General features: G+C 36.1%; 1 protein-coding gene across 4 annotated transcripts in view; it reads right to left on the bottom strand.

Moving 5' to 3' along the window:
- Positions 1 to 13,627, bottom strand: part of LOC138939733 (E3 ubiquitin-protein ligase Rnf220) — a 174,647-nt gene that overhangs the window by 125,468 nt on the left and 35,552 nt on the right. For 3 of the 4 annotated variants that reach the window (XM_070307829.1, XM_070307831.1, XM_070307828.1), the window contains one exon: positions 916 to 1,053. The exons of the other annotated variant lie outside the window; for it this stretch is intronic. In XM_070307829.1, coding sequence (XP_070163930.1) covers positions 916 to 1,053 — 138 coding nt within the window. The remainder of the gene's footprint in view (positions 1 to 915; positions 1,054 to 13,627) is intronic. 4 annotated transcript variants of the gene reach the window in all.

The following is a 13,627-nucleotide window of genomic DNA, read 5'->3' as shown; positions in this document are numbered from 1 at the left end:
CTTGCGTTACTTTCAAATCACACATATTTCTCATATGTGAATAATTATAAATATGTGAAAGAAAAATTGAATAAAGAGTTTCTTCGAGCTGCATGAAAAACGTTTCAAAATATCAGATTTTTTTTCTCAATGAATATCGAATGAAATTCGCTAATTATTTTTCAGACTACAAATATAACCCTCTCCTTATATACATATACATATAAGTACAAATAAAATAATGTTAATTTAATTAAAATAATTCAGTTGAAATAACCTCATAAATTTTAATGATTGCGATGAATCAAACTAAATTGCAATCAATATAATTAAATTAAGATTACTCTTACCGAAATTGCTTCGATCAAATTACCTGTTATTATTATTTTTTCATTACGCGATTCGCCGAAAATTAGCGATGCAACTAGACGCTATTTAACGAAAATTAATTATGCATTTCGGTTCTGATTATCGACGCGAGCAGATCGTTAATTACGCTTTCATTCGTCCATCCTCTCTTGGAAAGATTCGGCCGTGGCATAAGTCGGAAATAAGTTTTCATTTCAAACGTGAAACTCGTTGAAATTCGTGTTCAAGTTTGACGGTGCTGATTCTTTCATATTTAAGCGTTTTAAGCGAAACGAAGCGAATCTCGGGTGCTCTCGCGTAGAGGTGCGAAATTTAATCGCATGACTATATAATGGCATTCGCGCGTATAAAAATTCAATAATTCATCAATCCTCTCGGCTCTTGAAAAACTTGCGCCCAAATCACCCAAATAATTTGATTTCATCACCGTGGTATATTTTTTTCTCCGAAACTATAATCTGGATAACGCGCGACTTGAGAAAAAGAAATTTATCGAACAAATGTCAGAACCTGAAAAGATCAAAGATACGACGATCGCGGCTAATGAAGATGGCTGGTGGTGCCTACCTTGGTCGAATACAAGGCAGCGAGTGGTCTTGGCAGCGAGTCCCGGGGGCAGAGCGAACCTGTAGGCCGGGCCCGGCGACAGCCCCAGCCCCAGACCGAGCGCCTCCGCGCCGCATCGGCCCCCGAACACAGGCCCCACTAGAATCACCCATATAACAGTAGTCATCAGTCATCGTCATCATCGAGATAAAGAGACACAGAGAATTATCATCAATTAGCAAAGAGCTTATCATGCACAGAGAGAGAGAGAGAGAGAGAGAGAGAGAGAGAGAGACATCCGACACCTTCAGGCTGGTAAACTGACAATAAATTGTACAATAAACCAAGATCTTTTATCGAAACCTGAAAATCCCAAGAAGTCCTTCGCCCCGATATAATCATTCTCGATTAATGGTGTCCTTTAGTAAAGCTTCCCAATATATTAAATTGAGATTTATATAAGATGTATTCATCGAGTTATATTTGTGTTATGCTCATACGGCTTAATAATTAATATTAATAATAATTATCGATAAACAATAAGTAAGTAAGTATAGCAAAAGTCGTGCATGGTAAGATTAGATAAAGAAATAATATTAAAATTTCAAGAATGAAAATAGAGATACAAATTATTTCGCATTCGCGTTGAGGGTTTCAGCAGAAGATGCTGTCATATCATGCATTAAAATGCTGTAAACGCGATTATGTGGTCGTTTTCTAAATCGTAAGATGTTAAATTGAAAACTCCCATAAAATATTATGTACATAAAACTTGCTTGTATATAATACTAATCCATCGATAAATTTATATTATCATAGGATATTAATTAAATCATAGGGTATTAATTCAAAACCTCCCATAAAATTATATATATAAACTGCATTAGGTGTACAAATAAGTTTCCGCCGTTTTTTATCAAAAATTGGCCATTTATTGTGAAAGAACGGAATTTAATGTTTTGAGTCACTCCCAATGTAAGTGCAAGTTCTTCTTGCGTTTGGCACGAATCTTGATCCAATAATGCTTCCAATTCCGCGTCTTCGTACACTTTCGGCCTTCCGCTACGTTCTTTGTCTTCGATGTCAAATTCACCGTTCTCGAACTTTTGAAACCACTCACGACAACTTCTCTCACTTAAGGCAGCCTCACCATACGCTTCTACAAGCAATCGATACGCCTCAGCTGCAGATTTCTTCAAATTGAAGAAGTAAATCAAAAGTTCCCGCAAATGACGCTTATTCGGCTCAAAACTCGACATTTTCGCACACAAAAGAATATATTATACTGATAAAAAATCACTAATATTTTAAGGTTATGTTATTGACAATTTTAACCATAACTTACTGGTGGCGCCAACTTTTGTCAAACGGCGGAAACTTATTTGTACACCTAATATAATATTAATCTAATAATAAATTCGTATAATCGTTTTTTTGCCAAATTAAATTTTTTATTTGCTACTTGATATTTTTGAAATTTATAATTTTTAATAATCAAGAGATCCCGGATAGTTTATAAAGCTTCCCGCGCTCGCTCGATTCAATTACGCCTCGTACTCGTATATCCCTAAATACACGAGGCGAATTAGCGAGCGGGATCAAAAGATGCGAGCACCAATATGCCCCTCAAAGGCCCTCGTCCTTTTGCCTCCCATAAACATAGGTGGCTTTATTATGATCTCATATAGATATTACCGCGCGCGTTGTCATTACAAGAGATAAGTTCCCGAAGGAGTTTATTGCTTTTTAGTATACATTCAGCACGTGCCGTGCTGACAACCCGCTACTGACCCTAGTGTAATCGTCTATGCTTCTCTCTCTCCTCTCTCCGCCCATCGAAATTCATATTCGGACGAATCGGCACATGCGTATCAGTTAACTAAATTTTCATTTCGTGTATGTTCAAAGTTATTATATTAGAAAATTTTGAGCTAGCCCCGGAAATTGTAGAGAAGCGATAGAAGAAGCAATTTAAAAAAAAAAAAAAAAACTTGTATGAAGAAAAATAAATCTCTAATTATAATAAAATTATACATGATTAAAAAAAAAATATGATTTAAAAGATGGACAAATTCATAAATGAAAAAAAATTTATGATACTATAATATTTTATCAATTCTTATTATATGTTGCAGTAGAAAAAATATTATATTTTATTATTCTTAATTTAAATTAAATACGGATCGGATAGGAGAAATTCTATTCGTATAGCTTCCTATATGGGATTAATGGTAAACAAATATAAAACAGAAAAAAGAAAAAAGTAAAGAATTTAATCCGTTCAGCATTACATCTTGATGTCTTGATTCATCACACCTTCAGCGCGAAGTTTTTCTTTTTTCTCAAGTAAGCGAGATCATATGCCAAAAGTCGCTTTCAAATTCTATTCGAATAATCTTAGAAGACGGAGAAGAGAGGAAACACGCACAATGATGCCGGGACTATAATCTAAATTCATGTCTGACGGGATCCCGGAGCGGATAAGTACATCGAGCATAACGGCAACGACTTAACATACTTTTTAAATTGCGCCTTTGAGATGCAGAACGATGGGCCTACCATCGTGCGGAGGCGAGAGCCCCTTCTTCCCTCTTTCTCCTTCACTTTTGGCCTTTTGGCTTTAGTAGCTTACACGCCGATTAAGACACCCGATACAATTAGGCGGCGAAAAGAACCTCAAAAGACGCGCGTAGGGGAAGCCGCCGACCTTTGCATGCCTATGGACGTGTGTGTGTGTGTGTATGTGTGTAACGGGTGTACAAAATATTAAGATCTCATTAGACGGTATAAAACGAAATATAATTTTTCTTTTTCTCGAATTATACATTTCAAATGTCTCTCAGAAGATAAGAGCTTTCACTGAGCTTTCACTTTCACTGAATGATAGAACTGTCGCTATACATATAAGTTTTTACATTTTAAAATAAAAAATAAAAAAAAAACCTTTTTTTTTTATTTGTACTTATTCTTTGTCAAAAACTACGTTTAAAATTTTTAAAATATTAAAGATCTAAAAAATACGACAAAAAAGTCGTAATATTTTCTTACAGATGGAATCTTTCCTAAATAAATACTTTTGTTCTTGATATTACATGAGCAATACATATGTACCAATTATCGTATTGTTCGAAAAAGTTAATGCCCAAGGGTTAATTCCGCGCGTTCAGTCGGAGCCGTCAAATAAACGAGCGATGACGAGCAGTTGCGGGTTTCTACGTCACAAACGATGACGGATCAATGAGCACCTCGAAAAAGATGACGCGCGTCATTCCACACCGATCGATCGTCACTCGGTTTCGCGAAATGATCACGCTCGATGATCCGCATTGACGGCCGAAAAACTCCCGCACATGTCAAACACGATCGTGCAGCATGATCGAGTATTATCCCATCGCGTTCATATCGCTTTCGAAAACTATGTAATTCCGACAAGTTCATAACGGAAGTCTTGCGAACGAGTTACTGGGAAATGATGAAAATTTATGTACTACAATCAATGAACTGAAAAACATACTACATCATAAAATAGAAAAAGATCGTAGATTTCCCCCAAAAAATTATGTCAAGACCCAATTTAATTAGTTAACAAAATTTTATATTTGGCACAGAAATATTATACAATATATATAAATATATATACAAGGTGTCCTAGACCACCCCTTTTCTTTCAAAAACTAAGCATTTTAGAGAAAAACGTTTTCAACGAAAATTGTATGGTTTTGAGGGGAACATAAGATGGTGTCATTGATTTGACCTTGGATGGCATCGTTAAGGTCAAGTCAAGGACACCTTTAATTTCTTAAATGGGACTCCCTATTTTTTATTGCATATTCTTGTAGCTTATCTCGAGAGCTTTCCAAAACACTATAATAAAGTATTTTTTCATTAAGTACTTTTTGAGTTATTTTATATATACAATATTAATCTGACATATTTTGATATAAAAAATTTAATATCTTGTAAAATATTTCGTTTTCGATAATCTTACCGTAATACTTTTATGTACAGAATAATGAGACAAATCAATTAGTGAAAAAAAAAAAAAAAAAAAAAAAAATTATTTTAAAAAATACATTGTAAATAATTTTCTTAAAAACAATTATTTTTTATACTAATTGATTCGTTTCATTATTCTGTACATAAAAGTTCCCCTCAAAACCATACAATTTTCGTTGAAAACGTTTTTCTCTAAAACGCTTAGTTTTTGAAAGAAAATGCGTGTACGGATAGTCTATGGGACACCCTATATATATTAAATCTTTCAAAATATGTATTTATATAAAATTCTTAATCCTTGAATTTTTGAATCTCATTTCTCTTACGTTTAACTGACACGTTCCAAATTAAATAAATTTCAAGTAAAAATATTTTTAACGCAATAATAATACGTATTAATAATCGATTTCCTCATTAGAAAAATATCAATCAAAAAATTTAATATGTGCGAAATATATTTCGATAAAGATTATATTCTATGTTTTGTTTCTTAATACGAAGGAATAAAGAAGCTTTATGAAACGGACACCCCATAAACGAAATCAGGTGGCTCGTTTGGCTCGTTTAAGCCGCGCTAGTCAAGTCGACGATGAACGAGTCGGACTTTGTTAACGTTAATCCTCGTACGGGACTACCGTGCATGCTCAGCTTCACGGCCGAAAAGAGTCGTCTCGCCAATTATAAGCATGAAAATCTCGAAGATAATCGGGAATTATCATCACCCGTCGCATACAACGTGCTTTTAGCGTCTTCAGTTACGACTTGACAAACGTTTTAATCATCCGTTATTATATTGCACAATATTCACAGGCCGTATGTAAAAATTAGTTGTCGCTTAGAAAATTATATATAAACTCGCTAGCACAGAATAACAATTATTTTTAATGATATTCGGAGTTTGTAAAATAAACAATATACATATTTTCAACCAGAGTGATATAATCATTGCCGAAGAATTATTTCGATAGATAAGCGACAGCAGGCTTTAAAAAATAAGAGAATACGTATATTATTATATTTTATTATCTTACATGCGCGATATAAAAAAAAAACATTACTCTCTAAAACTATGGCATTCATATTCATAATTTTGAGATTTAAATTCTGGAGTAATCCTGTAAACTATAACGTCTGCATTGTGGCTTTAAACATGACTGAATATGGTCGCGCGTCGCGGTCAAGCTTGACCAGAGCCTGTGGCTCGAAGTGCGCGTCTACCTGTCTACCCGGTGGATCGACGTCGATCGAGGACGTTGAAGCCGCGCACATGAATGAAGAAGCGAGGAAGGCGACGACTGCCGTACATGGCGCACGAGACGATCCCGGGAGCCGTGTGCGATTGCCGGTGAATCGTCGCAGCTGACAGGCGATTCCTGCGATCTTAATCTAGCTCGCTCGCGCAAAAAGGGGAGAGCGGCCGGGAAAAAATCGCGGGGGTACCATCGCGGTGATCGAGCGAACCGGAACCCGTCTGTCTGTCTGTCTGTCTGTCGGTCGGTCGGTCGCGCGGCCCCGACCGGAGATCAAGACACCCTGAATAATTCATCGCCGGGCTCGAACGCGGGGTCCCACGACAGGCCGCCTGCCTTCCTGCGCGCCTACCCTTCTCCCTCAACGCGATGCCAAAAGCGAATTTACACAAAAAAAAAAAAAAAAGCACATAAGAATCGTATTATCGTGTAGTAACAAAAATAATTATCCTGTGAGAAAAATATTAAAATGATAAATCAGTCTACTTTTTCTTAATCTTAAGAATGATAATCTCTAATGAGAAATAGATAGGTAACATTTATTTTTGCGTTAATCAATCAAGATCAAGTTTTACGTATATAATGGAAATGCGTCTCGAGACGCATACGTATAAAGAGATGCGATTGTCCCCCACATGGGAGCATATAATGATGCGAGAAAGAGGAAAATGGGAAGGGTAAGAGGAAGAAGAGCGAGGAAGCTGGAGACTTGAAACGAGAAAGAGTGGATTGGGTTGCAGCGAGTTAACCGGCTCAGTACTTGGCGTGAGATCCTGTTATACAACGATGTCAAACTGACGATAGGATGCACGAGAGGCGAGACACGAAGCGAAACGAGTTGGGAGAACCGAGGGAGAAGCGAACCCCTCCAAAGTACTCGTGATTATTAAGGATAATCCGTTGGAATATGCGACAATATAGCCCCTGTGCGATACGCATATACAATGAGATGCCCTATATACAATATAAATTTTTTAAATCCTATTAATTAAACTGCATTATACCCCGAGAGTTACAATGTTAACTTAGCCTTATGGGAAACATGAAGAACTTAACGAGAAAGATCAAATCTTTAATCAATTTAAATATGCGACGACACAATAAGAAGAAATTTAATCTAGATTTATATAAAATCTCAGATACTCTCGAAAATGGAAACGAGAAACTTTTTTTTAATATTAAATAAATAAGAGAATATAATTTAAATTATATGCCGATACGAATATAAACACGATATCCTTTCGCGTGCGTGATTTGATTATAATAAATTATATTAATTAATTTTGCTGCATGTGATACAATAATCATGCGCGTGTGTGTGTGTGTGTCGTTATACCATTATCACGGGAGATAAAATTTGCAGTCGAAGGACAAAGAAGGGAGACAAGGAAAAGAGGAAACGGAAGGATGAAGGGAGGATGGAGACTGCCACTGTGCGCGATAATCGACATCGATTTTCAACGTAGCAGCCGGCGTCTATCGATTGTGGAAAGACTAATGGGCAGTGCGGTTAACCGTATTATCCCACAGCGGAAGTCCACCGGTTGAAACGAGGACATAAATAGCGTCGAGTCTCGAATTGTCCGATTCGATATTAGTTTAATAATCATCGACGGAGGATGGCGATTCTCTCAATGACTCTCCTGGTATATAAAGTGTCGTAGATAATATAAATCAATTTATCACGAATATGAATGTAATGCGATCTCGTAATGAAGAATAGATCGCATCAGACGTCTGCCGATTAGCATTTTCACCATTCCATTCGATATCTTTAAAGTATACAGGGTGTCCTAGACCACCCGTACACCCCCTTTTCTTTCAAAAATTAAACATTTTAGAGAAAAATCCTTTTCGACAAAAATTGTATGGTTTTGAGGGGAACATAAGATGGTGTCATCGGTTTGACCTTGGATGGCATCGTTAAGGTCAAATCGAGGACATTTTTAATTTCTTAAATGGAACCCCCTATTTTTTATTGCATATTTTTATAGCTTATGTCGAGAGCTTTCCAAAACACTATAATAAAGTAATTTTTCATTAAGTACTTTTTGAGTTATTTTATATATATATATATCAATCTGACATTTTCATATAAAAAATTAAATGTCTTGTAAAATATTTAGTTTTCGATCATCTTACCGTAATACTTTTACGTACAGAATAATGAGACAAATCAATTAGTGCAAAAAAAGGAAACAAATAATTGTTTAAAAAAATACATTGTAAATAATTTTCTTAAAAACAATTATTTTTTCTACTAATTGATTCGTCTCATTATTCTGTACATAAAAGTATTACGGTAAGATTATCGAAAACTAAATATTTTACGAGATATTTAATTTTTTACATCAAAATATGTCAGATTAAAATATAAAATAACTTAAAAAGTACTTAATGAAAAAATACTTTATTATAATGTTCTGGAAAGCTCTCGACATAAGCTATAAGAATATGCAATAAAAAATAGGGGGTTCCATTTAAAAAATTAAAGGTGTCCTTGACTTGACCTTAACGATGCCATCCAAGGTCAAACCGATGATACCATCTTATGTTCCCCTCAAAACCATACAATTTTTGTTGAAAACGTTTTTCTCTGAAATGATTAGTTTTTGAAAGAAAAGGGTGATCTAGAACACCCTGTATATTAGCTATCGCGTCGCAAATAGAAGAGTCACGCGTGGTCTATTTAGCAACAAGACATTTTCTAATGTAATATCCTCGATGTCAGATTTTATTTTTGACGATTATAGATGGTAATATTTTATCGGAAGTATTATTTTCCTTTCAACGATGATATTATCCTATATTATTTTATTGTTCGGATAATTTAATACAGATATTTGATGGAAATCAAATATATCGTGCGATAGCGATTTATAAAGACGGATACTTTTCTTGCATCGTTGTCAAGATCAACGTCGACCAAATTTCCGAGAAACTTATATATCCCGTGGGATATTCTTTATTAATTTTACAACTTTCCATAAAGAAGAACGAGTCTGATGTACTCGCGCATAATTCACCGCGAACGCCAGTCTTCTCCTTCGTTCGTTACGTCCAGTCATCGTGTTTTACGCTGTTTTCGACAGAGATTCCCCGGGATCTTTTAGCCCTCCCGCGCGTTCGAGATCGGCGATCGAGCGAGTACCGGAGAGAGAAGGCTCAAAGTTTCTCAGGGCGTTCAAGTTTCACGGTGGTTGATATTTCATACAAAGTGGGTAACGGCGAGTACCCTGTCGTCGTGTTCCCGTATAGCATCACTTATATACTGCTCTCTCGCTTGTTATTACTGTACGCTCCCCGACCTGTGTACACCCCATTGAGTAAAATGCGGTTTAACATCCGGTTTGCTCGGGGCTTCTCTCTCGCGCTACCTCAGCATCTCCTCTTCGATCCAAACGAGATACTCGACGCGCAAACTTCGCGAAGCGATGCGTAAAAATGGGTCAGTGTTTATAAGCGACACTATCTTCAAGTTTTTAAAATCCTTCATTGACGTCTCTTAATGCGAAAATTCCAGAATTCTAAAACTTTAATATCTTTCGAGATGGCAAAATTTTAATCTCTCTATATTTCAATATTTTTAAGATAAAACAGGATTATAAAATGTCAATATTAAGGGTTTCCTCGGGATCGAAGACACTTTTTCATCGCGTCTGATTAATGTCATCCGCGAAAATAGGCGTAAAAGGGAGGGATAAAAGTGGCGAGAAGGCGGTTCACGCGGGCGTGTATCGTTTTATTTAATTACATCATGGATTTGCGCGTGCCTCGGATTCTCACGGTAGAACAATAAGGACATTCATTCGTGCCTCCGGTACAGTGTGTATGCAGCACCCAGGGGACAGCGGTTTCTCTCAAGTCTTAATCGTTCGGCACGGAATGCGCGTTTAATGCAAAGGAGGACACGAGTCGTCTGTGTTCCGCTTCGCTTGTACTTTCTGCTCCTGTCGCGCCGACATCGCGTCGGCTGTTTTACGATCTGTCTTCGGCTCCCAACGAGTTTCACCCAAGCGATTCAGCGACTTCTCTGGTTGACGCTAATAGCACCTGTGTTTCGCGCGCTCTCTCTCTCTCTCTCTCTCTCTCTCGATCTCGATTACGAGCTATGTTGTCATTGGCGAGCTCCGATGCTGTCTTAAGTTTTAATTCTGTTTCATTAATTGTTGTACATTCGTAATGGAAAATGTAATAAAAATTGTAAGATTTCTCATTTCTCTAACCATGATTTCTACAATTTTATTTCTAAAATAAATATAATACTATTTTACAGAGAGTTACAGGGTTGGGAAGTAACGCGTTACTTGTAACGCCGTTACCGTTACAGTTACTTTTTTTCGGTAACTGTAACGGTAATGGCGTTACAAATTTTATTTGTAACGGAAAAAGTAACTTCGTTACATTTTTCGGTAACGAGTAACGAATTTAACAGTTACTTTTATCGTTACTTTTTTCAAATTTTTGGATTTATTTAAAGCCATAAGCAAATCGACCAATTAGCATTCTTATTATGTTGTAAAAATGCTTGAATGTGATTGATCAACTTATGGCTCTTGCAGACCAGTGCGATGACGCGACACGCGATATCCAATGAGAGCTTTATCTTTTCGGAAAAGCAGAGCTCTCATTTACTACCAGTTCTAAGTACCTTGCAACGAAAATTAGAAAATCTCAATAAATCTGACTTTATAGATTGCCATTCATTAGTTGAAGCTATTCAGCAAGGTTTAAATAAAAGGTAACTTATTAATTTAATTAATACATATGTTATTTAATTTTAAATAAGGATTTAATTGAAAAATATTATTTTATTTTAAACTATTGATTCAAAAGTATTAATTTCAATAAAACAAACAATGTCGCTTAATTTACTATATTTGATTTTAGATTTCTTACAATATTTGAAACAAAAGAATTAATAATAGCAGCATGTTTACATCCAAAATTTAAGTTAAACTGGTTAACCGGAGAAAAAAGAAAACATGCTGAAAATTACTTGGAGGATTTATTGGGAATCCGATCAACTGAAAATTCTTCAAAAGCTGGAAAATCTGACGATCACGATGATTTTTTCATTTTTGAGCAAAAAACGGTGCAAAATGAATCTGAACAAGAAGAATTGCAACGGTTTTTAAAATCAAATAATTGTAATATAGAAATGTTAAACGGCTATCCAAAACTTAAAAAACTTTTTATTAAATATAATACAGCTTTACCAAGCAGTGCATCTGTAGAAAAAATGTTTAGCATCGGTGGCTCTGTATTAACACCACAAAGAGGGCATTTAAATGATGATACTATGGAGCAACAAATTTTATTAAAAATTAATAAAGAATTTCGATAAAATTTAATCATTTATTTTGTAATAAACCTTGAATGAAATCTTGCTTACAATTTTTTAAAAGTTTTTCTTATGCAAATTAACTTATTAGTTTGTATTGTAAAAAAGTAACGGAAATTGTAACGACTCGTTACTTTTTAGTAACTGTAACGGTAACGAGTTATTTTTTAAAATTGGTAACGAGTAACGGTAACGAGTTACTTTTTAGAAAAAATAACGGTAACGGTAACGAGTTACTTTTATAAAGTAACTTTCCCAACCCTGGAGAGTTATATATATATATATATGCGCTTCATATTATTAAGACTTTATATTTTTATGATATATTTTGATTTATGATAAACATTTTACGCTTATAAATAAAACAGATTATAATTTTCGTCGTTACGTGTATAGAATTTTATGAATAATATATAAATAGAGAATGTATAGTAAAAAACGTATAAAAGCAAACTGTTTAATTCTGTGCCCGATATCGGACAGAGTAGTGAACGATTCGATAAAAACCGAGACGAAAATTTAACATTCGGCGCACGTGCGCGTGTCGCAAAATTGTATACGATAAACAGTCGAACGCAATATCGCGCAATAAAGACAATTGCTCTGGAAATATTTGGCTTTTAAAAAGAAAGCCGATATAAGCGCGATACGCAAAGTGAGAGGAAAAGGAAAATAATTGGCCGCGTTGCTGCACGCGCATACGAAAGTGAGATAAAATCCCCGAGACAATGTCATCGGGTAATCGGAGAAGAGATGTACGTCAAGTGTTCGTTTGTCATAAGAAAAAAAAAATAATTAATTTAAATAATCTCCCCCTCTGTACAGCTGTATAACAATTAAACACAGACGATTATCCAACATTCGCGACCCTAACAAAGTTGATTCAATAAGAAAGAAAGAGAAAGAAAAAAAAATTGAAAAATTACCTAAAGTCTTTCTAAGAGATAATCAATTAATTATCAAAGAATGCGACAAAAAATTTTACGTTTTACATTTTATTTTTCGGCGAATTGCAAACTCGGTTAAAGGAGGGTAAAACTCTGCGGGATAGAAAGGAATGGGGAAACTCGAGCGCGACGAAGAGGGTGAAAACGGCCTATAGGAATTATTCCGACCAGTCATCGGGACTTATGCCGCTTATGGGATTACAACGGCATTAGCCGATAGAGCTTGTTCTCCACCATTCTATACGGGATCCGCGATATAAAGCCGGGTTACAAGCATTTCTAGCGAGTTCAACCCCGGAAACTTCGCAACTATTTAAAGATTTGTTCGATAATAATACGTTTATGTTCTCTCGGATACGGTATGAATCCGACGCGAATGAGTACGTAACGTTTCCAAACATTCTCATATTCTGAACATCGTCTAGCCTTTTTCATTTCTCTCTCTCTCTCTCTCTTTCTCTCCGAGATTATATCTTCATAATTATAAAAAGCATTAAGACTTTTTTTTTTTTTTTTTAATAAGATGAAAACCGCGCGAATTGATAGAAATATTTTCCATCATCGTGACCTCATCTCGTATTTATCGTAAGATATGTATATAAGTATAAAAGAGCTATGTGCTTCGAGTAAATTTACCGAACCAATTTGAAGGGAAATCAGTCTAAGGAATTCACTGGAAGATTTAAGGGATAGAAGAGTATAGGACATACTAGGACAGGAAAGAGGAAATAAGGGAGGTGGGAAAGGGAAAAGAACGCGGGGGAGACTACTTAAAATCTCAGGCGTACGTGGAAGAATTTTTTTCGGCGAGCATTCCGCTCCTTTAGCGAGGATTTCCGACCGTTAGACACTCGACTGAGCGCGCGCGCGCGCGCGCGTATCCTTTGCCCTCTCGAATAAGGGCGTCTGCTACCGGGGGATGCGCGGATCTTTTCCCTGTAATTAATTTAAGAGGGCTCGCTCGAGCTACTCCGTCGGGTAAAGAGTCCCGGTGGCGTCTCGCGGATCACCGACAAAACGAGGAGGGTGGGGGGAGGGGGGCGAGGGGGTCCCTCGTTTCTCGTCGCCCTCGTATCTTCTCCCTCTCTTAACGCGACGGCTGTGCGCCACTTTTTCGCCTTTGCCCACCACGCGCTTCATGATAATCAATTCTCGTTATCCGCGCGAAAAAGGTATTTTTTCTAATAATAATTTAT

The sequence above is a fragment of the Polyergus mexicanus genome, unplaced genomic scaffold (genome assembly GCF_030449975.1).
Source record: "Polyergus mexicanus isolate NDT 795.1 unplaced genomic scaffold, iyPolMexi1.0 SCAF_15, whole genome shotgun sequence".
NCBI lineage: Eukaryota > Metazoa > Arthropoda > Insecta > Hymenoptera > Formicidae > Polyergus > Polyergus mexicanus.
Note: the sequence above shows the minus strand (reverse complement) of the source record. Positions and strands in the feature narration are given on the sequence as shown.